Source organism: Hippichthys cyanospilos, chromosome 5 (assembly GCF_059441005.1).
Source record: "Hippichthys cyanospilos isolate Australia breed blue-spotted pipefish chromosome 5, RoL_Hcya_1.0, whole genome shotgun sequence".
Taxonomy (NCBI): Eukaryota; Metazoa; Chordata; class Actinopteri; order Syngnathiformes; family Syngnathidae; genus Hippichthys; species Hippichthys cyanospilos.
In genome coordinates, this window is record NC_142373.1 from 12,525,983 (window position 1) to 12,553,896 (window position 27,914).

A 27,914-nucleotide genomic window follows, 5' to 3' on the forward strand; every position below is an offset into this window, starting at 1 on the left:
ATTTGGGGTATATCTGTGTTTATTTGTGCCTTAAAAAAAAAAAGAATGTTCAAAACTTTTCAGGTACGTAAATAAGCATTGTTGTATCCAAACGTCAATTTTGCTGGCAACACGTTTTTCCCCTGTCTGATCGTAAAAACGAGGCCTAATTTTGCGTAACCCGCTATGGAAATATTCCCCCGTCCACCAGCCCACTGCGTGGGTTGTCGGTTTCTTTGTCGAACCTCCTCCCTCCTTCCTCCGGTTGCAAGCCATGCCCAGTCAGATAAATCACTCCCACTCTCTGCCTAACCTGCACACTGGGGCCGCGCACCGGACAGGGGCAGACCGCGATCGCCGAATTCTGTTGCACCGCGAGTCCACTTTCTTCCCCTTCTCTGGTGGCATTGAAGTGGAACATCTGCAAAGTATGTCCTGCAGAAGCCTAGCTGCCGGTGTGCTTGTTGCTCTATGCATCGGGACCGCAGTGCACTGCATGCCCAAGGGGAACCGCAAGAATCGAAGACAGGCGCAACAACATCACGTCCCCTCGGTGTCCCAGGGTAAGTTCGGAGTACGTCCAGTGTACTCACATTTTTTTGTTCTTTTTTTTTTGCCTGGGTTTGACATTTTAACACCCCTCTATTTAATCTTAGATCATTAATTGCATCCTTCTATCTCTTTACCAAGTTAAAAAGTTGTAAATGTAACCAGTAGTCTTTTTTTATGTGAAATGTTTGGAAAGAGATGAGCGACTGAGGTGTTAATGGGAGATGGAGATTGTGAACAAAGAAGCAACTGGTGGTGTATAGTGACTGGAAGGGAGTAAAAGTGGGAAAGTTGTAGTCCCTACTGCAAAAGATTTATTACCGTGCCTGGGGTTTCTTTTGAAGTTAGGTCAACAAATCTAGGGTCACAGACAATGGGAGAGTCAGATATAAAAATAAGTATTTTTCATTTAAATGTGAATTCTAGTTCCGGCTACAAATGATTTATTGTTATACATCTTAAGTGTCCTATATGGTTACAGATGTCTTCCTTCTAAACTAAAGTGTATTACCACATATCTTTGTAAATGAACTTTCCACAGCATCAGTTTGTCCGTGTATGGGTTGAGTATTTTCCCTCTCACACTGTAGAGCTGGACCTTTCCCTTTTTTTAGATGCCTGCTTATTGCTTCCAGCTTGTAGCAGCATTGTTTTACCTGCTCTCTTCTCGTGTCCTGCCAGATGGCTGCATAGAGAACGGTCATTTCTATAGCATTAATGACCAGTGGGAGAGGCAGTACTTGGGCAGTACTCTGGTGTGCACTTGCAACGGAGTCGCCGGCATTAAATGTGTAAGCAAGCCTGAAGGTGAGTTAGCATGTGTGTGCCTGCTGTGTTATTTTATCAGCAAGTCTGTCTTTATTTATCTCTCTGTCTGAGACAAAACAAACACACCTTCTCCTGTTATACCCTCCCCACCTCTTCAGCGGAAGAAAGATGCTATGATAAGATCAACCAGCAGTACTACACTGTGGGAGAAACATATGAGCGACCCAAGGATGGCATGATTTGGGATTGTACCTGTATTGGATCTGGGAGGGGGAAGATCAGCTGCACTATCGCCAGTAAGTTGGCACACTTCCACAGGAAACGCTGCCATGAATCGTTCACACCACACAACCACACATTCCGGCGGTTTTTAACATCTTGACTGATTTTGAAATAGTCAGAGACCCCACGCAGGATGAAAAAAAAGTCATCATGAGTTTTACGGCTGCTTTTATAGTTTGTGGGGTACTCAAGATGACACAATCACTGTGAGTGCAAGGCAAAGTAAGCCAACTTAATTTATGTATAACATTTTATGATAACGCGGTGTACTTCAGTAAATTAAAAAAAGTAGCTTACTTAAGGTTCTCAACATAACACAACAACAGCATTTGATGTAAAACTGATTTTAAAAGTGCTTTAAATACCTTAATCTTTGGTAAAATATATATTTTTAATGTGGATTTTTAAATCATGTAGCAAACATGATTTGCGATCAAAAGTATTAAATTACTTTAATGTTTATGGTGGGCTGGTCGGGAGAGGAAAACTCACTTCGAATCGACTAGATGGTTGGGAGAAGAAAGCTCACCCAGAATCGACTAGTTGACTAGTCCAGCCTCTTTCAAATGGGGTCACAACTACCCCTGGGGTATGTCGGGGGTACTTGAGATTTTAGCAGGGCTTCTGCTGATATCAGCAAACCTAATGGAATGCTTTTAAATGCAGTGACAGAAACTGTACATTTTTCTTTTCAAATAAAGAGTAAATTCATTGGAACATGAGACATTGCAAAATTGTGTTTGAGATGCATATTGTCATTATGTAATTTTCTGGCAGACGAGCCAGAAACGACAGTTTGTTACACAATCTTCTGTAGTCGCTGAATAAAATAGGCCTTGAGATAACGCTACAAATGCAGTTCCAAAGTTTAATAAATCAGACATGGATGGCATATGGCTCTCTCATAAGTCTTTTTCATCCAAAATTGTTTCACGCTGGTTAGGGCGTCCTTGGCTCAAGAAATATTTCATAGTGGGTGATGATTAATTTTTGTTACCATAATATTGTGTCCAGCAATGTGCTGAGAAACAGCTGTGATGAGGATAACGCCACTCCAACGCTGCTTTCTAATAAATCCGACAATCAAGCCCTTTCTGACTTTGATTACTAGGGAGGGAAAATGCTTAAATTTGGCTCGAGTGTCATTATGCGTGTTTAGCATCTCCTGGCGTGCTGGACTGATGCCAGTAAACTTCTAAACTCCATTTTATTCCTGCCTTTGTCTCACAAGCGTGCCATTGTGCAGCTGCTTGCACTTAGCTGTGTGGTTTAAATAATGGCAGAAACGTCTAGTCTTTCTTTTTTCGTGGAAGTGACACACTTGCATGCATCCGCCCGCTGTCCAACTAGATCGTTGTCATGAGGACGGCGCTTCATACAAGATCGGAGACACCTGGAGGAGACCTCACGAGACAGGAGGCTACATGCTGGAGTGCGTCTGCCTGGGGAACGGGAAGGGAGAATGGACCTGCAAGCCTGTTGGTGAGTCACGCACACACGCACTCACAAACACGTCTATTTTCGTCAGCAAGTCCAGAAGATAGTCAAACAACATCTGTTGTCGTTTTTGACAACACTACTGACGTTCATCCATATAAAACATGCACAGCATCCGTGTGTGATTTATTAAACTTTGGAACTACATTTATTGCGTTATCTCTAGGTGTATTTTATTCATTGACGCCAAAAGATAGATCATGTATTTTATTTCTGGCTCGTCTCCTGGAAAATTCCGTCACTAATCGTGATGTTCATCCGTATAAAACACACACAGCGTTATGCCAGAATGACCATAACACAGTTTAGGAATAAGTTGTTTCATGTTCTGATCAATTTGCTGTCTAATTGAAAAGAATAATGTACTATTCCTGTCACGGCATCAACAAGTATTTTAACAGATTTGTTTATACTTGTTAAAATCTTACATACTTCCTGAAGGGCCTTTACATACCCCAAGGGTAACTCTGCCCACTATTGAGAACTAGGTTAGAGTGTCTTCACACATATGATTAGATTGGTATTTTTTGATGGCCTCTAAGTGTGTGTGTGTGTGTGTGTGTTGTGCAGCTGAGCGTTGCTATGACAACACAGCCGGAACATCCTATGTTGTTGGAGAAACGTGGGAGAAGCCCTACCAGGGATGGATGGTTGTGGACTGTACCTGTCTGGGAGAAGGAAGTGGCCGCATTACATGCACGTCCAGAAGTAAGAAACCTTAATATAAATAATGATATCACTTAATTTTATCTGTTTTTATTTTTACTTTTGTCCCTAAGCTTGGGGCATTTTGAGAACACACTCACATGAGTTGTCAATTAAGTTTGATATTTTTACGCTATGCAATCAAACTGGTCTTATTTTGTTTTGTGAGTACACAAGCTCTCTTGTAGTCATGTTAGGTTTCGCAATTTCAGAAGGAACAAATTGGCCAATGCCTGAATGTGCGTCACAAGCACAAAAAAATTCAATTACAGCTGGTTATTTATTTATATATTTTTTGCTAGTCATGCCTCTTAAATACCAAGCATCTATCTCTCTGTGTACTCACATGAATGAAATGTTTTCAGTATGAATACTTGCACTGTTACATTTATCTCCTTTAACAATGTACTACTGTCCACTCAAAAACTGTAAAAAAAAAAAAGCAATATTTTGCCATTATTTCAAAGTGAATAAAGTATTTCATTGAGTATTTCTAAAAAATATTTCTTTGTCCTGCTGGATTAAGATAAAGTTATTGGCTGCGATCCTATTTAAAATTGATATTGATTTTTTTTTCATCGCCTTGAATGGTAGTGAATGAGTTAACTTGTTTATAGCGATACCAGTTACAGTAAAATGAATGGTTGATGTTTATAAACATCGTTGTCAGTGAATTAATTCATTACTTGCGTCTTTGCTAGATCGTTGCAATGACCAGGACACTCTGAGCTCCTACCGAATTGGAGACACATGGACAAAGACGGATGCCAGAGGCAACCTGCTCCAATGTCTGTGCACCGGAAACGGCAGAGGGGAGTGGAAGTGTGAGCGACATGCCTCACTTCACACTACAGGCCTGGGTGAGAACTGATGATATCCTTATGCTCTTTTTTTTTTTTTTTTTTTTGACGCCTTACTCCTGCTCACCATGCCGAGAGAATAAAGTAGAACAGATACAGACGTGCCGAGTGTTGATGTGAGAAAGACATGTCTTGTAACTCATCCTCATGACCTCATGAGGAACACAGACATGGAACAGAGAGTGAAAAAAAAAAAGACAGGAAAATGTGCTTCGAGATGTTGAAAGAAATGCTCTGCATTCTCTCCAACAATCATTTAAGTTAATAAAAGGTCAGTTTTAACATGGTTCTTTGCCCTGTGACCGAATTCCCACATTCTATTTCAGGCACCGGCTCTCGTGTGATCACTAATATCCAGCCCGCCATCTTCCATCCTGCCCCCGTGCCTGAGCTTCCGCAAGAAGGACCCTGTCGCACTGACTCTGGACTGTCTTATTTTGTTGGACAGCGGTGGCTTAAGACTCAAGGAAGCAAACAGATGATGTGTACATGTTTGGGCAATGGTGTCAGCTGTGAACAGTGGGGTAGGTTTTGCTCTTTAGTCATATAAATCAAGCAACAGAGTTGATTTAAAAAGAAAAACACCAAATATATCCTCCTGAGACAAAGCCTATTCATTTGCGTCCACTCTTTGTCCATTCCATCTCAACAAGACCTAAAAAAGACAAGGAAAACACTTCATGCTTTACAACTGCGACGTTTTCACCAATTATCTAAAAGCATGTTTAATGTATTCACATTCAAGGGTCTTAAAGCTTTTCATTTGGTTTTTACCCAGATGGCCCAGCTCCAGTGTATGGGGGCAACTCCGGAGGTCAGCCCTGCGTGTTCCCCTTTGTCTACAAGGGCAAGACTTATCACGCTTGTACCTCTGATGGGCGCGCCGATGGACAGCTGTGGTGTTCCATTTCATCCGACTTTGAGACGGAGAAAAAATATTCCTTCTGTACAGAAAAGAATGGTGAGGCAAAAACGCAGTAATTTGGAGCAATTGAGAAATTCGATACTCATTTTGTTCTCTTATTTTTAGTAATCGTGGCAACCAGGGGTGGCAATTCAAACGGTGCTCTGTGCCAATTCCCTTATTTGTACAATGGCCGAAATTACACCGACTGTACAGCAGACGGTCGCAGAGATGGCATGAAGTGGTGTGGCACTACAACAGACTACGACGGGGAGCAGCGCTTTGGATTTTGCCCCATGGCTGGTAAGTACGAGTGTGAACTGCAAGAGAAGCAAAACCAGCTGTTTGGGCTGGAAACGCTTCATCTCCGTGAAACAAAGCCAATGAAAGACAGATTTAAATGTGTCTCGCAGACAACAGATGATCATAAATTAGCATTTTCCCAAATGTTTTGCAATATCTGCAAGCCAGATATGTTTCTTAAATGCATAAACACACCACTTGTTATCGTGGTTATTGTTAGTTCACGTAAACTAGTGGTTCTCAAACTTTTCATTGATGCGAAATATTTTTTCAGCCAAGTACCAAAGAGAATTTGTTTGAATGAAAAAAAAAATATAGAGCGCTGTGCTATCCGTGTCTGATTTATAAAACTTTGGAACTAAATTTGAAGTCTTATCTATATGCGTCTTTTATTCAGCAACTCCAGAAGTTAGCTCACGCAACATCTGTTTAATTTCGGACTCAACTGCGGTAAAGTTGTGTCAACAACGACAATGCAAATCTGTATAAAATTGAAATAAAGCCATCCATCTATCAATCCATTCTATATAGCCGCTTATCACAAGGGTTGTAGGCTTGCTGCTGCCTATCCCAACCTTCTTTGGGTTGACAGCCAATTGCAGTAAAGGCATACAGGTTCTGCAAAAGAGTCATTATAACACAATTTAACATTTACTTCATATTCCAGTCATTTTGCCATGAATTTGAAAAAGAAAACTGTACTGCTCCTGTTAGAGCATTAAAAAGCATTAAATTAGATTTACTGATACCTGTAAAAATCTTGTTAAATTCTCATGTACTCCTTAAAGTGCTTTCCCGTCCCCTCAAATAATAACTGCTGATCCAGAAAATGTACAGAACATTCTTAACAATTCACTTTGTTTGCCACGGAACCAGGGAATAGATATAACTCCCGTCATGCTCCCAGACGGTAAACATTTCTCCTCCCTGTCTGAAAAAGGTGACGGCGAACTCAATTAGCATGTAAGCTCGTAACAGGGTAGAGTTAAAAGGCTGAATCTTGTTTTCAGCTCTGACACCTTGCCCGAGGCAAAGTGAGGTCATTTGGCTTGTAAGGGAAGTGTTGTTTTGTTGAATTGGTGTCAGTTAGACCTCTGCAGACAACAAAAGGAGCTGAAGGCGATCAAACAGTGGGGGCGGGGGGGCGTTGTTGACGTTAGCGTCTGTGAAGCACTAATGAAATAGTACCGATGAGGCGCGCGGCGCGGAAAATCAAAGCTCCCAACCAAGCTCTCAACACGAGTCCCATGACTAAAAAGTTGGATGTTGCGTCTTGGTGAAACTAAATCCCCAGATAGCAAAGAGAGTGAATCCCAAACAAATCTTTCGTGCGTTATCCTGCAACAAATCTTTGGAAAACGAGCCTACATCAAAAGCTCCTTGGACTTCAAACTTGGCAGATTGGAGATAAAATAGTCTGGCGGCAGATTGTAAAATGGTTAAGACACTGGGAACATCTGCAACAGTGAGGTAACTTTGTGGAGCATTTTGTGTTATATAATACCTTCCTTTTGCAATAATCTTATTTTGTTGTGGCACAGCCAACCAAGAAACATATCCTCATCTCAACTGGATAAGATAATTCAATTGAGTGTTTTATTTTCTTACGATTTTTTTTTCCTTAATTCTAGGGGCCCAAGTTTGGCCAACGCCTAGTTGTTAAGAAAACGGCCTGTCAAGGTTTTAAAAAAGGGGGGAGTTGGTTGCCTTTGCTCGCCAGGGGGCCTTTGAATCCGATTTTAATGACTTCACAAGGACTGTCAAAGTAAACATTGTAATTGAGATGTTAATGGTGGATGCTAAAAAGAGTCTCAACACCCCCCCCCCCTTTTTTTTTTTTTTTTTTGCTGAGGTAGTTGTTGAAAAGGTTAACGTTAGTGTCAGCCATGTGGTCTTTTGGAAACAGTTTGTAGCCATCAGGAGCAATTTGCGTCAAATACTCCCTCATTAAAGTCAATACATGAAAACAGAACCCCATGATGAATGAACTGCATTTTTAATCCCTTCTCAAATCTTGGACATTGGTGCTATGATGTTACATATTCTTAAACATAGCCTTCAAGTCAGTTATTTTCACCACGGGGGGAGGTATACCTTGACATGCCCTGAGAAATTGAATTTATACCTAAAGTGACGTGGTGGTGCAGTAAATGGGCTCTTTTCTGGAGAAACATTTAAAAGAAAAACAAACCAAAACCCCGGCCATTTTTAGTTCAAAACTCACTTTAATGGCCCCTTTAGAGGCCAGGTGGTCCATACTCGGTGCAGGTCCATCTCATGGCTGCATTCCTACACAGCAGATGCACTATCTCCTCTTGCTTACGTTATACTATAGCTTTGGTTGTTTAGACTGAACCAAGCAATTCTGGCGCAAAGGTATGCTTTTTAGATAGCACGCCAGCATCCTGCATTCAAGAAATGCGACGGAACACAATTGAACTGTCTCAGTGTGTGCAGGGTTTTGCCGATAATTTTAATGTGGCTGGCTGTAGAGGGCTGTAGCTTTGATGATGTAATAAAAAATGTCACATCTTACTGCTTGAGCTATGATAGGAATAAAGTTACAGGTATGAAGCGGGTAATACATTTTTTATACTAAAACTTAACCATATTTTTAATTATATGTACCTGTTGGTAAAACGCGACAAACACAATTTTAAAATGATCCATCATCCACCATCAAATCAAAAAAAGGTTAATGAGGATATTTGTCATAATGCCGAATATTGATTCATCTTAACAATGACACGAAGTGTAACAACATTAATTCGAAACTAAAGCAAATTGTTTTCATGGCATGTGACGCGGCGTGAAAGATAAGGACCATAATAGAGTATTTAAGTTTCAAAACAGCTTCATCACATTTGTGTAGTCCAACCTACTCTCTAACTATCTTCTTTTTAATGTTGACCACATGTTGAACACACACAATCATTCCCAAGCAGCCACACAGGACAGATGTTTCTGTTTTGTTTGGTCATTAGAAGGCAGATGTTTTTTGGTCCCTACTCGCCCAATCAGGATCTTGCTTTTCGCTTGTCTCTTGCAGCCCATGAAGAAGTGTGCACGACCACCGAAGGTGTTATGTACCGCGTGGGGGACCAATGGGACAAACGCCACGATGTTTTGGGTCATATGATGCGCTGTACCTGTGTGGGCAACGGCAGAGGAGAATGGAGCTGTGTTGCCTACTCCCAGCTTAAAGGTATGCCGTTTGGGCCTGGAAATTTGGCCTCTGCCTGCAATATTGATATCACATGAGTGACAAGTTGAAAGGTCGTGGGTGACGTATAATGAGCTGCATGTCACGAGGTTAAAGCCGAGTACTCACACCTGTGCTTTACGAGTTTCCAGTTGCACCTGCAGTACACACACACACACTTGAGCACACACATAGCAGATGTTCACAAACCATGAAAGACATTTCATTTGTCCTTTGCTCAATATCCTTGCCTGTCTTTTTGACAGCAGTTCTTTGTTTCTTCCAGACCAGTGTATTGTGGATACGTTGACCTATGAGGTGAACCAGACCTTCACCAAGCAACATGAAGAAGGCTACACGATGAATTGCACCTGCTTTGGACAGGGGCGTGGCCGCTGGAAGTGTGATGCTATTGGTGGGTTGAAGATCTCTTGCACTTTTTTACCAGTCCAGACAGCCAAAGCATGTATGTGTGTGTGTGTTTGTATGTGCCTCAGTGCTTCTCAATTATATTTTGCAAAGCCCCCCCAGGAAAGAGAAGACAGGGTACACTTGAACTCCATACATAAATGGAATGTACATTCACAATTGCAAATCATTTTTACAACACTGTTATCAATCTGCAGACCAGTGCCAGGAGCCAGAGACACGAGCCTTCTACCAGATTGGCGAGTCTTGGGACAAAGTCATCCATGGAATCATGTACAAGTGTTATTGCTATGGTAATGGCATCGGAGAACTGAGCTGTGAGCCCCAGCAGTCTTATCCTGGTAAGATAGAGTATTAGTATGTATGTATGATCGCTAATGTTCATTCATGACTGACACATAGAGGTGCTATCTTATTTCCATTTATTGCTGTGAATTGTACTGCCTTATTCGGAGAGGTATTTCTTAAGTAACTTGTGTAGTTAAATGGTGCTAGATCCATTCTCGCCATAAAATTGTCTCTCTCATTCAAAAATTCGACATTCAAAAATGAGCATTATATTTTAGTAATAGTAATATTTCTGAAATACTACCATTAGAATTGAGAAGTATCATCAATCACATCTAAAACGGAGGCCCTTGACTTTGATGTGTGACAGAATGAGATTGGTGGGAAGTTACTCCACTGCAAATACCCCCTCCCACACACACACGCACACACACACGCACACATTTGGAGCCTTTGTTCCAGCAAACATGTGGCACTTCCGCTTGCCATTACCACAGCTGTACGAAATGCTTGCACACACAATAAAATTGACACATTCATAGATTTCCATAATAAGTGTTAGATCTGATTACATCACACACTCTTTGCTGTGAAATTAAACATTAGCCAAGAAAATTTTTGTAAGTAAACCTGTAAGGAACATTTACTCTTAGTTAAGCAGGTCGACGAGGGATAAAAAAATGTAGGACACCTTTCAGCTGTTAACTGGGTGTAATAGCAACCAGCTGGGGTGTGTGTGTGTGTTACCGGGAGAGTTTAAAAGTGAGAGTGCAGCCTGGCCTTCAAGTCAAAACCATAAAAGGTAAAAAAAAGAAATAAAAATGCGAAAGCCCATTGGGAATGTGCACTAAGCTCCATTATCATAAGATCCTTTAAAAGGGTTATTTGCTTTAATTGCTCTTTTGACTGTAATGGAACTCAGCCCTTTTTTGCAGCCTTACCTTTTTTAGGAGTTCAATAAAGCAATTACATTTTATTACAAGTAAATGGAGCATGCTGTTTACTGTATTATAAAGGTAAAACAAATACAGTAACAGTTATATAGCACTGTTCAACAAAAGGCGTATGTGTGTGTATGTACATACATGACATTCAATGTAAATAGCATGTGATGTGTGTAACTTATGGATGGTGTGGAAGCCGCCTTCCACTCGTCAGTGGCCTGTGGCTCTGCAACAGTCCTTAATTGGTCCCAGATTGTTTTTGAGGTCCGTATATCTGCTAGGATGTCTGGTTAACCGAGCCACTTGCTCGGAAACCTTGATTACAGGTCTGCTGTTTGGAAAAGTGGTTAGCAGCCTCACTTTTTTGTAGAAACTACCAGCTTCTATCAACAGAGCTTATGTCAGGTCTGCTCTCCACATGTTGTAAGATTTTGATACCTTCTTTTCTTGTAGTTTCCCTAACAGGAAACACATTAGGTTTCTTCTGTTTATATGCTTTTTATGTACTTACTACTTGGGCTACTCTAATGTAGTGTAAATCACAGATGTGATTTGAATGATTTTGTCAGTGATAACAGACTTTTAAATCGGAACTCCTGCCAGCCACTAAAAAAACTACGTTATTTCACAGTATTCCAGGCGATCAGGACCTTGTTTGCACAGATGTGAGGCAGATGCTCAATGATTTTCGGCAGCTTGCACCAAACCTCAGTGGGTTGAAAGCGTTTCGTATCAATGCACATACACATACTTATATTGGGTGTGTCCTTTCAACACCCAACAGATAAAATAATCACTTGCTATATGGGATTTTGATGTGGAATCTTGACATACTCATAATAGGATCACTCTCAAATGCTGTTTGAACCATCTTCAAATCGTAGAACCATTTTTCTTACCATATGGTTTTTAATCGGAATTTGGAGTCTCCCTATACCACTTTTTCACTTTTGATATGATACTGATTATGTAGCGGAGAGTATTCTCCGATACTGATATCGATCAGATACAGAAATGTTGCACCAATCAGATGACTTGATTTAAACAAATACTGTAACAATCACCAGCAATAGTAGGTACGAGTAAACATGACCCATTCATTTTTTTGGGGGGAGGGGCATTTCAAATGTGGTATCAGTATCCGTGGTTACTCAAAATTTGAGTAATGTATCAGTATTAAAAAGGCACATTCCTACATTTTGAAAATGCATGTTGAAAATACAAACCTAAAAAAACATCGAGGCATGCAACATTTTGCAAAAGCGTAAGTTTCAATTTGCTCTTTATTTCAAAAGAAATCTGTACTCTTTTTCTCATGAATTTAAAAAGCATTTATTGATACCTTACCCTAAGTTTCAAGAAGTGCTTTCAAGTACCCCACAGAGGCACCGGTTCCTCCATTAGAGAATCACTGACGTGACCAATAGTGTAAATGTGAGAACAGCTGATCGGTAGATATTTGTTTTTAGTCCCTAGTCATTGAGTAGATGGTAAGGCCGGGTAAATAGCAGAGAGAGATAGCAGGAAAAAAGTCCCATATGGCTGCTGAGGTGCAAGCTGGAATCTGACAGCTTCCCGCTATTTTTTCCTGGAAGAAATTCTTCCTGCATACCTTTTTTGCAGAAGATATGAGTGCGCTCTTATGCAAACGAGTAAAGTGATGTTTTATTGTGGAATACTGAAAAGAAAAGAATGAAGAAAAGCTGATCCCGCCCTTTGAATTACTGTCATGTTATCAAATTTGAACAGGCCTGTCCTCTGTCTTTTTTATTCCTGCCATCTCTCTAGGTGGTCAGCGTCCTGTCCAGGTGATCATAACAGAATCTGGCAACCAGCCCAACTCCCACCCTATTCAATGGAATGCCCCGCCCTCTGCTCACATTAGCCAATACGTCCTCAAATGGAGAGTGGTGAGTTTGACAATCAGATTGAATTTCTTGCATCATTGAGGTTGAGCCAACACTGATAGCCCTTTCTTTTTCTTTTCAAAGAAAAATAGCAACAATGCATGGATGGAGGTGATGATTCCTGGTCATCTGAACTCCTACACCATTTCTGGACTGAAACCAGGCATAACCTACGAAGGTCAGCTGATCAGCGTGTTGCGGTTTGGACGGCAGGAGGTTACACATTTTGACTTCACCACACATTATGGATCATGTGAGTTTACCTGAGTTCAGGTCTTCAGTGGGAATTATGTATAGAGAAAATTATTTTAAAAATATGTTTGTATACTTATTTCAGCGTTTGGATTCAAAAATGTTAATATCAACATATTTGCCTGTCACAGTGGCTACAACACAGGGTGAGACCACCCAACCTCCACCTGTGGTGGACACCTCCGAGTCAGTGACAGAAATTACCTCCAGTAGCTTCGTCATCTCTTGGGTCTCGGCCTCCGACACCATCTCTGGCTTTAGAGTTGAGTATGAACTCAATGAACAGGGACAGAGCACTGGAGAACCAGTGGTTCTAGGTAAGAACAGCAATTCTCTGTGTCCTTGGAAAATATATACAAAGATTTTGTTTGTTCATTAAATTTATAACACATATGTCTATATTCTGGTCAGACCTGCCCCGTACAGCAACATCAGTCAACATTAATGAGCTGCTACCAGGGAGGAAGTACACAGTTAACGTCTATGAGGTGACGGATGGTGGAGAGGACAACCTCATTCTTTCCACTTCACAAACCACTGGTCAGTGTATAATTTGACATACAAGTACAATATCTCAATGCATCTTTTTTTTTTTTTTACTGTATTGAGTTGAATACACCTAAAAGTAAGGAAAATACCTTAGAGTATATTTCTCCCATGTCCCAGCTCCTGATGCCCCTGCTGAACATGAAGTGGAGGATGTTGGAGAAACTTCTATTGTGATTAGCTGGGATAAACCACTGGCTCCCATTACTGGTATGACATGCTAACTAACATGCACATGATCAATCTCTTTGCATTATAATTACACCTTATGCTTTTTCTCTGCATACAGGCTACCGAGTCGTGTACACGCCATCCGTCGAAGGCGAAAGCACTGAGCTGACTCTACCCGATACAGCAACGTCCGTAACACTGAGTGACCTACGTCCCGGAAAGTTGTACAACATTAGCATCTACGCGGTGGAGGACAGCTTGGAGAGTGAGCCCATTTTCGTGCAGGTCAACACTGCTGGAGATCCTCTGCCAGGTAACTTGCCAGTGTCTAATTACTGGTGGTTTTAATCTTATGACCTATATTTGTTTGAGTTTGGAAAACTGTCCTCTACCTTTATGTTTTCTTTACCTAATAGAGTAAATTAAAATAGTTATCCAATGGAAAGTGACGTCACTTACTTCACAGTCGGTGCACTTTTGATTGACCAGAAGCATGTAACGTTTTCCACTCTGCCAGGTCCAACATGTGGTTGGCTCACTCAAGCAGATGCTGGAAATGCGTATGCATGAATGTGTTTGCATAACCTGTATGATGGAATAAAGATGTGGGACCTGGTTTTGAGTGCACTGCCGCGTGTAGAATCTCAATCTGTTATTACATCTGTTATTCTGATTTAATTTTGTTCAACTTGTTCATTTAAATTGTTATTTTTGCGTTTGCTTCACCAATATTATAAATTCGATTTTATTAAGGTTTGGAAGGCTATCAGATTTGTTTTACAACCTCGAAGGAGGTTCATTTTTATTTTGTCTTGTCAAAGCAAGAAAACCTGACACCAGGTGTCTTTGTCCTTTTCCACAGAGGAAGTAGCCTCCCCAACAGACCTGCAGTTTTACGAGGTGTCTGATAAGAAAATAGTTCTGACCTGGTCAGGACCAGCTGGCGACGTCTCAGGTTACCGGGTCACTGTGGTCCCGGTGGACGAGTCCGGCTCCCCTCAGAGAGAGATGACGCTACCCGTCAGCCAAAACTCGTACATTGAACTGACCCACCTCCAGCCTGGAACTCTGTACCGCTTCAACGTCTACACAATTAACAATGGAGATGAGAGCATACCACTTATTGGGGAGCACACCACAAGTCAGTTTGACAAATATCGGTCCAATTTGTCACTCATTTATCAATCATTCTCAAAACCTTAACTCATTGGCTTCTTTTTTCAGAACCTGACGCCCCAACAGATATCCATTTTGCCAACGTGACAGAGGACAGTGCAGTGATTCTGTGGTTCGCCCCACGGGCCAAAATTAGCGGGTACAGGCTCTTCCTCACCGTGGAGGGCTCGAGTCCGAAGCAGCTACGCCTGCCGGCCCGGCTTACCCAGTACACCCTCCTCAACCTGAAACCAGAAACAATGTACACTGCTACGCTGCATTCAGAGCAAGACAACACACTGAGCGAAGGAGAGACAGCTGTGTTTACCACCAGTGAGTACTATGACCGCTCTTGGCATATTTATTTTTCAAAATGCTTCACTAAAGGGACAAACTTAAAAAAGGCCCAAAATTACTTTTTTGTTTGTAGACCCACCAATGGGTAACGCTCCCCACTTCAGTACTGATGTTACTGACACTTCTATTATCATCTCTTGGACTCCTATGCCACGTGTCAGCTACAAGGTAAGCATACTAGCATCATATCAAACTGTATGACTGATTTACAGTTCCAAAATGTCTTTTTTATATTTGGGTTAGTAAAACAGCCTGTTTCCATGAATGACAGCAAAAATTAAGGAATTCAATGTTTCCTTGTTTTTCGCGGTTAATGGGGATCAAAAACAAGGGCAAGTTTGGTCAGCCAATCCATCAATCAATTTACGGGCAATCCTCCAAGATTCTTGATTGTTTCCTGGTGCGACATTGACCAATGAGCCCAGGAGTTGTAACCCACTCCTGCCCTCATTGACCAATCACGTGTCTTGTAGCAGGTGATCTATTTTTAGAACATACTCTTCCTCCCTCCTCCATGCCTGCCGAGAAAGATTAAAAAAAACAAAAACAGCGACTGGCGTCTTATGAACTTCAAAGGGGCAGCTTATTGACTAAACTCTGCAAGCAGCCAATCCTATTGGGTACATATAAGAAAAGGAGTTCATTGTTAGTGACAGATTGTCTTCCTACTTGTTTTTGAAACTTTGACTTCTTGTAATTACAATAGTCCATACCTAGTAGGACTATTAATAAATAAAGATTTGTTTTGAGTTTGTTTTTTTTAAGCCACCTTGGCTTACAAGTGTTCATTTGTAACTACACTTGTAACTCAAAACAAATCTTTATTGAAAGCTTTATTTAAAGCTCTTCTAGTAGGGACAGTTAAATAGAGAAGCTGTCCCTGAGTAACACGGGAACTACAGACCTCTGGGAATGATTGGATTGGTCCAATTCTGTCACACCAGTGATGAGAATGCTCTGCACTTCATCCGTATTCTTGGGAAAACATTGGCCTCTGACCTTTGCCTCCTGTATCCTAACGCATGTCTGCGGCTTTTCTGCGCCGTGCTGACTGGGCGTTCATTTATCTCAGCTGACAGTGCGCCCCAGTCAGGGCGGGGAAGCCCCTCGGGACGTGACCTCAGACTCAGGAAGCATATACGTATCCGGTCTAACTCCTGGAGTGGAATATACGTACAGTGTGCAACCAGTTATTAACGGAGAAGAACAAGGAGCCCCCATCACACGGCGTGTCGTCACACGTGAGTGCAAACTACTAAATATTATATCCCCTGTTCCTCCTTTACTGTATGATTTATTTTACTTTTCTCACCAGCTCTGTCACCTCCCACTGACCTCCACCTGGACTCGAACTCTGGAACTGGCGATATTACAGTCCAGTGGAATGGAGCGAATACACCAGGTACACACAAGCACCACATGTTTTACACTGATATAGCTTCCAAAAATGTTAATCACCTGCTTCTTATCTTCCAACTATCTCCACCCTCAGATATCACTGGCTATCGAGTAACATGTGCTCCCACCAATGGACAGCAAGGAAACAGCGTGGAAGAATTTGTCCAGGCTGGAGAGAACTCTTGCACCCTTGAAAACCTCAGTCCGGGAGTGGAGTACAATATCAGCGTTTTTACAGTGAAGGACGACATGGAGAGTGTTCCAATTTCAACAACCATCACTCCAGGTGAGTTTTCGTTGCTATGAAAAGGGATACTAAATTTATGCAGCCATTTTTAGAAGTAAGTTCAAATTTTGTCTATAATTTATTTGATAAGTAAATGATTTTTCATATACAATCAATGCCTTCAAAAACAAATTGTACCAATTGCTGTCTACTGAAAATGGCATTACAAGCTCAAGGCACAGGTAATGACCAATTGCAGCAGACCTGTTTACCGGGTTTGGTCTTTTGATGTCAGCACATGCTTAGCCATGATTGGTTATTACTTGAGGCTTGAGCACGCATTACGTCAGCAGTTGGGAAAAAAAGTGTTTCTATAGGTATTTATTGTAAATTAAAATAATTTATTATCAAATTAATTATCAACAAAATATTAGGCTAAAAACGTTTAATATCCCTTTAATATTTGGATCTGGGTAACCCTATGAAGCATAGTTTGTACAGTGAGCTAGACGTCATTTCTGTTTCTTCCCTTTTTGTTAAGCAAAGCTTTCATGCTATAAAGTTGAAAGTTTATGTTTGGCATTACCTTTCAACAATTCACAGATACTAGTTATGATGCTGTTTCAAACTAACCAACGTCGCCATGACAACAATACCAAACAGTAGCAACTGTATTGTTTCACTAATTCTTATTATGGATTAAACATTTTCAGTGGATAAACTTCCCGGAGAATGTTTTAATGATCTGTGAATATGATATACAGTGACTGGGGAATTTATTAGACCACCATCTACTGATAGATCTTTTTTTAAATATAATTCTGAGCACTAAAAATTGAAAGAGCCTGGATTAAAGCAGTCAATAATGTATAAAGTGGTCTAATCAATTTAATCACAGTATATTATATAAAAAGCTACAACAAATATCTTCCATTGGTGTGATATGTTGAATACATATTTCACGATACTGGAAGTTGATATTGGCATTCATCTTGACCATTGCCTCTTTTTGTCTCTGTCTTTTTACTCATCCACTTTCTGTCCTTCGTGATCAACCACTTCCCTTTCTTTGGACTCTCGTCTTCTGTTTGTCTCGTGCTCTTTTTGTGGTGTTTTGTTCTCTCCCCGTCCCTCCAACCATCACCCCACAGAGGTCCCACAGTTAACAGACTTAAGCTTCGATGATGTTAGCGACACCACGATCAGTCTTCGCTGGTCTCCGCTCAACACCACAGCCATCACTGGTTACAGAATCACGGTGATGGCGGCGGGCGAGAGCGTGCCCATCTTCCAAGACATTGTCATGCCAACCACCGGACATTATACCGTTTACGGGTTGGAACCCGGTATTGACTACGACATCAGCGTGATCACCGTGACAGATCATGGAGAGAGTGAACCCACCACGGTCACACAACAGACTTGTAGGCAAAAGCATTCACAATACTTATTAATCCTTTAACTTTCACAAGAGCCAAAATAAAATCTGTATTCACTTTTTTCCCTAGCTGTGCCTGCCCCGACTGATCTGGGCTTTGGCAAGGTAGGGCCGGACCTTATGGAAGTCACATGGGTCTCACCACGCGTCCCCAACAAGGCTGACATCAACAACTTCCTTATTAGGTTTGAACATGAGACGCTCAACGTGACTCATTTTTAACTTGATAACTCAAAAGTTAATTCAGAGATTTGTTCCAAGTCTGCCAGGTCTGAAAGCGAAGTTGTGCGCAGTTTTAAACACTTCTTTTCCACAGTTTCCTAAAGGTATCATTACTGATTATCTTCTTTCTCTAGATACCATCCCATCGACAATGATGATGACCTTACAGAAACCAGCGTAGATGGCACAATGAACAATGTTGTGCTGAGGAGTGAGTTGCTACAAAAGCAATATTTACATAGCAACTTGGAAAGTATTTTTTCAACAACGTTTTTCCTTTTGTACAGATTTGCTGCCAAACACAGAGTATCTGGTGAGCGTAGTGTGTGTTTACGAGCAGAGAGAGAGCTCGCCCCTTGTGGGTACACACAAAACAAGTGAGTCCAGCTTTTGGGATGTCATTCAGTCACAGTATTCTTTAAAGTTGACTCACAATTTCATTTAACGCTTTGAAGTTGATTTTTGCATATTTGCATCAAAACCATCACACTCCAATTACAGCCAAAAATAAAGCTTGTATTCCTCCTCTGTCTGTTGCTACATTACCAACACTTACCGAGGAGCCTTTTGCAATTGTGAGTTTCCCTGGTTTTCCTGGTTTTCCACGGATTGGGAAACTACATCCTGTTTTTTAAACTTTAAAATCAACTCGCGTTACCACAACGTTTTTGGTATGAAAACTTGTCGGTTACATAAAGAGGTAGACAGTTGACAGGTTTGATGTAAATTGGGGATGGTCGGCCACAGTGGCTTTTTGAAGTAACGTGCAAAAGTAAATCCTTTGCAAAATGTGCAGACAACAAAAATGTGTACTGTTTTGATATCAGTTTATGACGTCAATTTAACATTCATAGCTTGTGCAAAACATAACTTTTCATAGTATATAACTCGCTTAAGTGCCACAGTGATATCATTGGTAACTTTGTAGAGATGTCTTGAAAATCACCCATTCACATTTCCACAATTTAGCTTGTTTTCAAAAAGTCGAATTTTAAACTGACTAATCAGTTCAATGTATTGCCCCTTAGTAGTTCGTAGTCGTATTTTCCCAGATTGTATAAATAAATTTAGGCATCAAGTAAGTAATTGATATAATTTTGATTTGATCTCATTGTGTCTCCCCAATTTTTCTCAGCTCTGGATTCGCCAGTCGCCCTGCGTTTCTCTGAGATCTTCACCACTTCCTTCACAATTCATTGGCTGGCTCCCCAGAGCAAAATCACGGGCTATCGCATTCGTTACCAGATGGCCAGCGGAGGGAGAACCAAGGAAGAGCGGCTGCCTCCTTCCAGAAACCACTTCACTCTGACAGGACTGGTTCCAGATACCGATTACCTGGTTAACGTCTTTGCCATTAGCGGCACAAAGGAGAGCCTGCCGCTTAGTGGCCGTCAGAAGACAAGTATGAAACCTTCTGTTCTCATCACACCAACACCAAGATTGTAGTGATGAGTGATTTGATTTGATCCTTTTCTCTGCTTTGTCTCCAGTTTCTGATGCCCCTACAGACTTGGAAGTTCTTGACTCCACTCCCACCAGCATCACTGTCCGATGGGACTCCCCTCCTGTCACTGTGCGCTACTACAGGATTACTCATGGCGAGACAGGTAGATCATTTCTGGCTTGAAAAAGTAGTTTGGCAATAATACATAAAAATAATAAAGGAAGCTGTATTATTAAAATGTGATATTTGTTGGTCGGTACTATATGTTTATTATTTCTGCTCAGCACCTGGCACATGTTGTCTCCTAGGTATCAAAAACTCCTCCTTGACTTTAAAACCGTTGCTCGCTGGCTTGTAAAACATTAACGATTAAAATGACTTTTTCATAGAAATCTTTGTAAGCTGACCTTTAACTAAACTTTAAGTTTGCAAATGCTGTCAAAAAGTCTAAATGTATGTGACTTCCTTATCAATCCTCTCATCACCATTTCTGTCACTTTATTCAGGAGGTCACAGTAATCCAAAGGAGTTCACAGTGCCTGGCTCTCAGTCCACTACAACAATCTCCAACCTGAAGCCTGGTACCGACTACACTATCACCGTCTATGCTGTAACTGGTAGAGGAGACAGCCCTGCATCCAGCATTCCCATCTATGTCACGCACAAGACAGGTATACCAGCAACACACACACACACACACAAAACATGTTCCTCATGCCCTCATTTCTCTTGCCTCCTTTCGTGTGTCATTTCAGGAATTGACTCGCCTTCCGATATGAAGGTGATGGACGTTGATGACAACAGTGTCACAGTGAGGTGGAGCCCCGCTCAGGGCCCAATCAAGGGTTATAGGGTGACCGGGGTCCCCAGAAATGGACAAGGTTCATCTTTTACTGAGGTGGTGGCTCCAGGTAACAACTTTTGTTTTTGTTTTTTTTTTGGTGTGTTTTTTTGGGGGTGGCTTTGACTAGCTCTAAAATTGTGTCTTTTTTCCTGCTCATCATTTCTTTCTAACTTTTGCTCATCCAGACCAAACAGAGATGACTTTCTCCGGCCTGATGCCAACAGCTGAGTACACGTTTAGTGTTTATGCTCTGGGACAAGATGGAGAGAGTTCACCTCTGGTGGTGAATGCTTTAACAAGTAAGGCTTTTCCTAGCTAAAGAACTACCATTTTCTTTCTTTTTCGCAGCATATGCCTATTTGAACACTTTCCCTCATTTTTAGATGTGGACCGTCCCAAGGACCTGACCTTCTCAGACATCGACTCCACTTCTTTGCGGATTAGCTGGGACAGTCCTGATGGAATTGTCACCGCTTACCGGGTGTTGTATTCCAGCTCTGAGGAGGGCGAACGAGAGCTGCGCCCTTCTCCTCAAGGAGATGCGGAGTCGGCTGTTATCTATGGCCTGCAGCCCGGCACGGAGTACACGGTGAAGGTCATCGCCCTGCATGATGACACGGCCAGCACAGCACTGGTTGGAACTCAAGCTACAGGTTTGAGACTTGGAACTTTTGCTGACCCGTTTTAGAAAGAAATTTAGGATCAAATGTCTCTTTTCGCTGGATCTCACATTGTTTTCACACTCTTTCAACACAGGGATCTCACCCCCAACCAACCTCCAGTTCTCCCAGGTTGGCCCCACGTCATTCACCATGCACTGGGCGGTGCCAGGTCAAGAAAACCGAGTCACCGGCCAGACTGGCCTCACGGGCTACCGTGTTGTTGTGAACCCGAAAAATAAGAGCGGACCCACCAAAGAGATGAATCTGGCCCCAGACACAACAAAAGCCCACATCACGGGACTCATGGTAAATGTCTACTATATGGAAATTTAAAGAGTGGAAATTCCTATTGAAGCATAACCAATAGCTTCCAAATGCAAAACTGCAGTTATGGTCCACCCATTATTGCATCAAATATGATCTTACTGTTACTACTCTTTTCTTCTAGGTTGCAACTACTTATGATGTACATGTGTACGCCTTGAAAAACTCCCTGACCAGTCGTCCAGTCCAAGGAGAAGTTACTACACTGGAGAGTGAGTTTTCTTTGGAACTTGTTTCAAACATAAACAAACACGTTTTTAAAGCTGGAGAAAAAAAAAAATCTGAATCACAGAATTCTAACTATTCTTAAAAATATATTGTTTAGCCGAGGGTTAAAAAAAACAACATACTTTATTTCTTTAACCTTATATTTTCTCTGTATTTCAGATATCAGCCCTCCTCGTCGTGTGCGCATCACCGATGTCAATGACTCCTCCATTACACTAACCTGGCGCTCCAAGACGGATGTAATCTCGGGCTTCCTGGTTGAGGCCACACCCACTTCCTCCACAAGCTTCACACCCATTCAGAGGACCATCGCCGGCGATTCCCGTTCATACACTATCACAGGTAGTTGGATATCCACCTAGTACTCCGTTACATCCACCTCTAATCCATAACAGCATCATTAAAACTACATTGATTGGTTCTTCATATGACTTGGCCTATCTATGCAATACAGGGCTGGAACCTGGTACCACTTATAAGATCAACATCTATACACTGAAGGGAAATGGCCGCAGTGCACCTCTGACACTCACCGCGTCCACCAGTAAGCACCACACCACATTCTGCAGCTTCATTCAAGAATGGCGTTTGACTTGAGCATCTAATTATCATTGTCTTCTTCAGCCAAACCCGTGGTCAGCCCTCCCACCAATATCCAGTTCACCTCCCTGAAACCCACCAGCATTTCCTTCTCATGGGAGCGATCCCGCAGCCCGGGTGTTACCGGCTATTATGTAACCTATGAGCAGGCCGGGGGATTGCCTCAAGAAGTGCTCCCCAGACCCCATGCAAGCCAGACCTACGCCTTCATCAACAGTGAGTGATTGCAATCGAACGTTCACAGGATGATTATAAAATGAAAGACTAATATTGTATTAAATGTTCGCTCACAGGTCTGAAACCAGCAACAGAGTACGTCATCAAAATTGTTGCTCTGCAAAATACTTTGAGAAGCATACCTCTTATGGGCAAAGCCAGAACTCGTGAGTACACATTCCATGATGCATGCAAACTCACTGCTATTGACAGCTATACAAGACAAAATTCCATTTTAACTGGGCTTGTAATGAATTAGTTCAACTATGCATCTTAAAAAGTTAAATAAAATAGCTAGGCATGGTGTGGATCTCTGCAGTTCCCAACTCTATTAAGTGTTGGATTTCCCGTTGTGTGAAAGGAAGCACTACGCAAACCGTGCCTGCAATAACATTGTGTCGGATGGACATTTTTATTTGCTCTATTGACTTGACTTTTTATTGTGCTCAACCAGAGCCCGCTCTTACGCATTCTATACTGGTCCCTGAGCTGCCTCAGCTTCCTGTTTCTCACCGGCCCACCACTGACATCTTGGACGTTCCAGAGTCCTTCAATGACAAGATGTAAGAATGTCTATATCGAACGGTGATGTCCAAAAGATAGAATCATGCTTAGCTCTCGCAAAACACTTTTTTTCTGCATTTTAGCTTTGACTCCAACCATGTCCACTTGGCTGGTACAAGTGGCCACACCCGGCCAGGACAGCAGGGGCAGCACATCTACACTGAGTATCAGAACCTCAGTCCCAACAATGGACTTCACGGCCCCCATGGTGGACCCAAAGAAGGCCAAAGACCAATTCTCAGAGAACCTCTGGTCTACATTCCCGTGGCGGGCCCTGATGGAAACAGAGTGCCCTTAGTTAAGGTGTGCGATTTACCAAACTAAACAACAGCGTTTAATTCTTCTATCCAATCGCGCTGACCGCAATCTATGCATTGGATGTTCCTTTCATTGGGCAGGTGAGCGAAACACCTTTGCCAGGTCTTGCGTTTGGTTTCCCTGACAACGAGACCGACTTGCCCCAAGAGGCGCAGACCATCACAACCATCTCTTGGCAGCCCATCCCACACACCTCAGAATATGAAGTGTCATGCAATCCTATTACACACATGGAGGAAAGAGGCTTTCAGGTAACAAAATTCAATATTGGACTTTTTCCAATGCCAAACCGATTATCGCACCAATTTTTCATGCTCTGCATGATAGTAAAATGCGGAGGAAACGCTGTGAGGCCAACTTCCAAATAAAGCTTAGTTTTACTCAAATAAAGCTTAGCAAAAATTTTGCCTAGGAGCCTGTTGCAGGATAACTTCTTGTTGAATCCTTCTACTGCAACTACTGCTCCTGACAAGACAAACAAGACAACGTTGTTGTGAAATCACGATTAATCGCCAATTCAGCACGCTAATAAAATGGCGTCATTACAGTGACATTGACATACGACACCCGTTGCCAGTACTTACCGGTAGCTTGAGCTAGCATAATATATTCACTAGCTAGCAATGTTTGAATGTTCCACGTAGGCTAGCGTGATAAATGTAAATGTTTGTGCACACTTTGTTGCTGACAGCCAGACAGTTTTGTTGCTACTGATCACTTTTTAACAAACCATGCTGACTCAAATGTTCTGTTTCAACTGGATATTCAATAGATGCGTCTTCCTGGCACCTCAAACAGCGCCACTCTGATTGGACTGACATCTGGTGCCTCCTATAATGTGGTTGTGGAGGCCATGAGGGGCGGAGCTAAAGAGAAAGTTCTGGAGGAAGTTGTAACCGTTGGCAATGCAGGTACAATACTTAAGTCCATAAAAAATCTTTGTTAAATCATTCACTGCCATTGACAGCTATATACGTCTTCAGTTTATATTAATACCTATTAACTGGCAGTGAATGAATTCATGAATTAAGTGACCAATTGAATTCCATCAATCCCGTGTTCATTTTTCTTTCCCTCTTAGTTCCAGGAGACATTCCCATTTCCTCCAACCGCGACGTGTGCTATGACACGTTCACGCAAAAGTACCACGAGGTGGGCTCAGAATGGGAGCGCCTCTCGGAGACAGGCTTCAAGCTGTGGTGCCGCTGTCTGGGTTTGGGCAGCGGCCATTTTAGGTGTGATTCATCCAGTGAGTGGCTTATTAACACGCATCCCAGCCTGCATTGCTAACGGGCAGCACTCCATGGAATTAGACAATTCTATGTGGTTTTACCAATCAGGAATTTATAAAAAGAGCTCCCATCAATGACAACAGGATTGAGAAAGCATTATATTTCATTCTGATCATTTTTATTGATTTTGGTTTAGTCGTGTTGCTCCCATATAAATTCCTAAAAGCTATGTGTTAAATGAAGCCATAAAATTCCACAATTCTATGCGCTGCGGTTTTGAGTTCCCAACATGGGCAGTATGGACGGTTTTCAGAAGATATTTCGTACATTGGGTACCTTTATGAATATTATGTACAGCAAGTTGTTCATTCAATTCAAGCTATGTCAAATTTTGACATATGCAGCACGTGGGCGCCATTCAAGCTTGGACGGCTTATGAATTCAAATATTTTTACAGCCGTGTCTATCTGCCCATGTTGACGTATCTGCTCTATCTACTAAAAATGACATTTTAATGAAAAAGAGCAGAAATCAAAACTATGTCAACCCAGCCACAAACAACCTTACTTCAGTTGTTTGTATTGTCCAAACAGCTAGCTAGCATAACATTTTCAAATCTGCAATCTAGTCGGAAACAGAAAAACATGTCAGTGTATTCCCCGCAATGAAAATTCATGTCTGTACTTTTCATCTTCTTGTATTTTTAACTATGCAGCACCATCTCTGCCATCATCACTTAATGTATATTTTAATCATCTCGTCTGGCTCCATCTTTACTTCTCTCGCCTTCAGAGTGGTGCCACGACAGTGGCAACAACTACCGCATCGGCGAGAAATGGGATCGCCACGCCGAGAACGGTCACATGATGAGCTGCACTTGCCTGGGCAATGGCAAAGGCGAATTTAAATGTGAACCCCGTGAGTGTGGACAAAGACTTGCAAGCACATGCACAAACATAATGTTGTGTTTTCAAATTTATCAACCTATATTTTCTTACATAGCATCCAGCCTTCTATATTGCACTGCCGGTATTTTGTAATTTTAGCTTGATTGGTCTAAAACAGGGGTTCTCAGATGGCATTACAAGTACGCTTAGGGGTACTTGGAGGCACTTCGGGGGGGTACATGAGATTTTAACTGTTTCTGCAAGTAACAGCAAACCTAGTTTATAGGTTTTTAATGCTCTGAGGGAAACAGTAAATTTTCTTTTCAAATTTAGAGCAAATGTATTGGAACATGAAGCAACCTATTGCCAAATTGGTTGATAATAAAAAAAAAAGTTGAGAACCGCTGGTCTAAGACATAGACCATTACCATAGAAACCCAGCCTAAATGTAAACAACAATTTTTTTTATTTTTTTTCAGATGACTCCACATGTTACGATGACGGCAAAATGTACCATGTTGGAAACCAGTGGCAGAAAGAATACCTCGGAGCCATTTGCACCTGCACTTGCTACGGTGGTCAACAGGTGGGATTCCGAGGGGCTCGCTTGAATTAAACCTAGTGTGTCTTCCTGTGTGTATATAGAAACTGAAGCCTTGCTAATACATTTGAACAATCTCAGGGCTGGCGATGTGACAACTGCAGAAGGCCAGGCGGGCAGACCAACATGGAGGTCGATCTGCTTCAGCCTGTCCATTCCGATGTCTTCGACCGCTACAGGGAAAATGCTCGACGCAAACTGGTCAGTACCTCAAGTTTGAGTTCCGTAGACATTAGTAATATTGAAGGAAAGTTTCGTAGACCTCGCTTATAAAGTTTTTGTGCTTGAGTTATGAAAGACTTCTGGTAAGAAAGAAAAGCCTACTAGTACACAGCTAAACTATTTTGGATTGATTTTCTTCAGTTGGAACTAGAGTGTTCAAAATATAATGTTAGCATACATTTTTCAGATTCCTGTAGAAAAAAAATGTCAGGAAAAAACTACTGATCAGCTAAACTCATTTCAGGGTTGTTTATCTTCAGATGGAACTAGGGGTCAGATTAAATGTAGGGGGAATTATGAACAGTTCAAACTTTAGACTACGCTAGCAAGAAAACTTCAGGATTCTGCTCGGAAGCAAACATTAAAGATTCATGAAATGACCTGAACATTTGAAATTTATGAAACGCTTCTTCTCCAGCTGGACCTTGGGCCTCAGACATGATGAAGAGAATTAGGAACAGAATTGTTTCAGTAATATTACTTTTTGTGACATGTTTGTAATGTACAAGATTGTTCTTACAAAATGAACCTACATTCTCTTTCTTCTCCTGTTTCAGAACATCCAGTGTCCGATTGAATGTTTGAGTCCGGAACTGCTTGCCGATGCCCAAAGCCCTTCAAAGTAGAGAAGAAGAAAATGAAGAAATCAGACACCTTACAGCATCGCTACCACTTCAGGAAGGACACCTCTTGTCACTAAATTAGGACGTTTTTTTCTACTTCTGTGCCTTCACCACAACTGTGCCATAAGACTTTTTCACAGCAAACCTCTGTGTGCGTTTAAAAAGATCTAGTACAAAATTTTCTGCTGGATCTTCAGTCAAACCAGACATATTTGCATCTGAATCCTCTTTGACAGAAAACTGCATTCAAACTTGCTGTAAATAGACACAAACGCATGATACCGTCCTTTTCTACTATATTTGTTTTCATATCTTCAAGTCACAAAATGTTCCAGTTAGTCAAATTGGACATGAACTTTGTTTGTTTTGCATTGCGGGGAATAGGAATGTCTAACTGTGGTAAATATACAAGAAAACCCAAGAACAAACTTTCTTTCCAAAAAAAAAAAGCTTGCAAATTGGCAGGCAGCACACTTTTGTGCCTGTCATGTTAAGTAAAAGTTGACTGACCAAAAAGACAAATGCTTAATCGTTTGAAAAAGTCATCAATATTTTGAGGTAACGTGTTTATTTTCCTTTTTTGTCTTTGTTTTCTTTTATTTATCCCTTTTTATTCATGTATTTTGCTCAATGCTGTTTCAGGGTTGTACACTTTGTTTTTTAAATGGTTGGTGCCGTACTGAACTACTGTGGATCTTTTTAATAAACTGACAAATTAAACTTTCTGTTTCTTTTTATTCTATGGGAGATATAGCACCATGCTTCCC

The 27,914-nt window shown here is 41.5% G+C and overlaps 1 protein-coding gene across 1 annotated transcript; it reads left to right on the forward strand.

Annotated features, from left to right (window-relative positions):
* Nucleotides 1-334: 334 nt before the first annotated feature.
* fn1a (fibronectin 1a) lies at nucleotides 335-27,867 on the forward strand. The gene is made up of 49 exons (XM_088415243.1): nucleotides 335-542; nucleotides 1,210-1,335; nucleotides 1,455-1,592; nucleotides 2,929-3,060; nucleotides 3,646-3,783; nucleotides 4,482-4,640; nucleotides 4,967-5,164; nucleotides 5,419-5,601; nucleotides 5,671-5,847; nucleotides 8,897-9,052; nucleotides 9,336-9,464; nucleotides 9,676-9,819; nucleotides 12,499-12,620; nucleotides 12,702-12,870; nucleotides 13,001-13,186; nucleotides 13,281-13,409; nucleotides 13,536-13,625; nucleotides 13,705-13,899; nucleotides 14,449-14,727; nucleotides 14,811-15,074; nucleotides 15,172-15,266; nucleotides 16,171-16,339; nucleotides 16,414-16,500; nucleotides 16,591-16,782; nucleotides 17,874-18,146; nucleotides 18,231-18,345; nucleotides 18,517-18,593; nucleotides 18,670-18,759; nucleotides 19,518-19,784; nucleotides 19,873-19,989; nucleotides 20,333-20,497; nucleotides 20,582-20,737; nucleotides 20,856-20,969; nucleotides 21,054-21,323; nucleotides 21,427-21,638; nucleotides 21,781-21,868; nucleotides 22,044-22,226; nucleotides 22,339-22,428; nucleotides 22,509-22,700; nucleotides 22,778-22,867; nucleotides 23,155-23,263; nucleotides 23,348-23,567; nucleotides 23,663-23,833; nucleotides 24,355-24,493; nucleotides 24,664-24,831; nucleotides 25,607-25,732; nucleotides 26,181-26,287; nucleotides 26,384-26,503; nucleotides 27,082-27,867. Exons 1-49 carry the CDS (start codon nucleotides 410-412, stop codon nucleotides 27,148-27,150), a joined length of 7,518 nt encoding a protein of 2,505 aa, XP_088271369.1. The 5' UTR covers nucleotides 335-409; the 3' UTR covers nucleotides 27,151-27,867.
* The last annotated feature ends 47 nt before the right edge of the window (nucleotides 27,868-27,914 follow it).

Coding starts and splice junctions, on each gene's coding strand:
- fn1a (XM_088415243.1), top strand. CDS start 410: ATGTCCTGCAGAAGCCTAGCTGCCGGTGTGCTTGTTGCTCTATGCATC. Junction 4,641..4,966: donor ACTTCACACTACAGGCCTGG/GTGAGAACTGAT, acceptor ATTCTATTTCAG/GCACCGGCTCTCGTGTGATC. Junction 12,871..13,000: donor CACCACACATTATGGATCAT/GTGAGTTTACCT, acceptor TGCCTGTCACAG/TGGCTACAACACAGGGTGAG.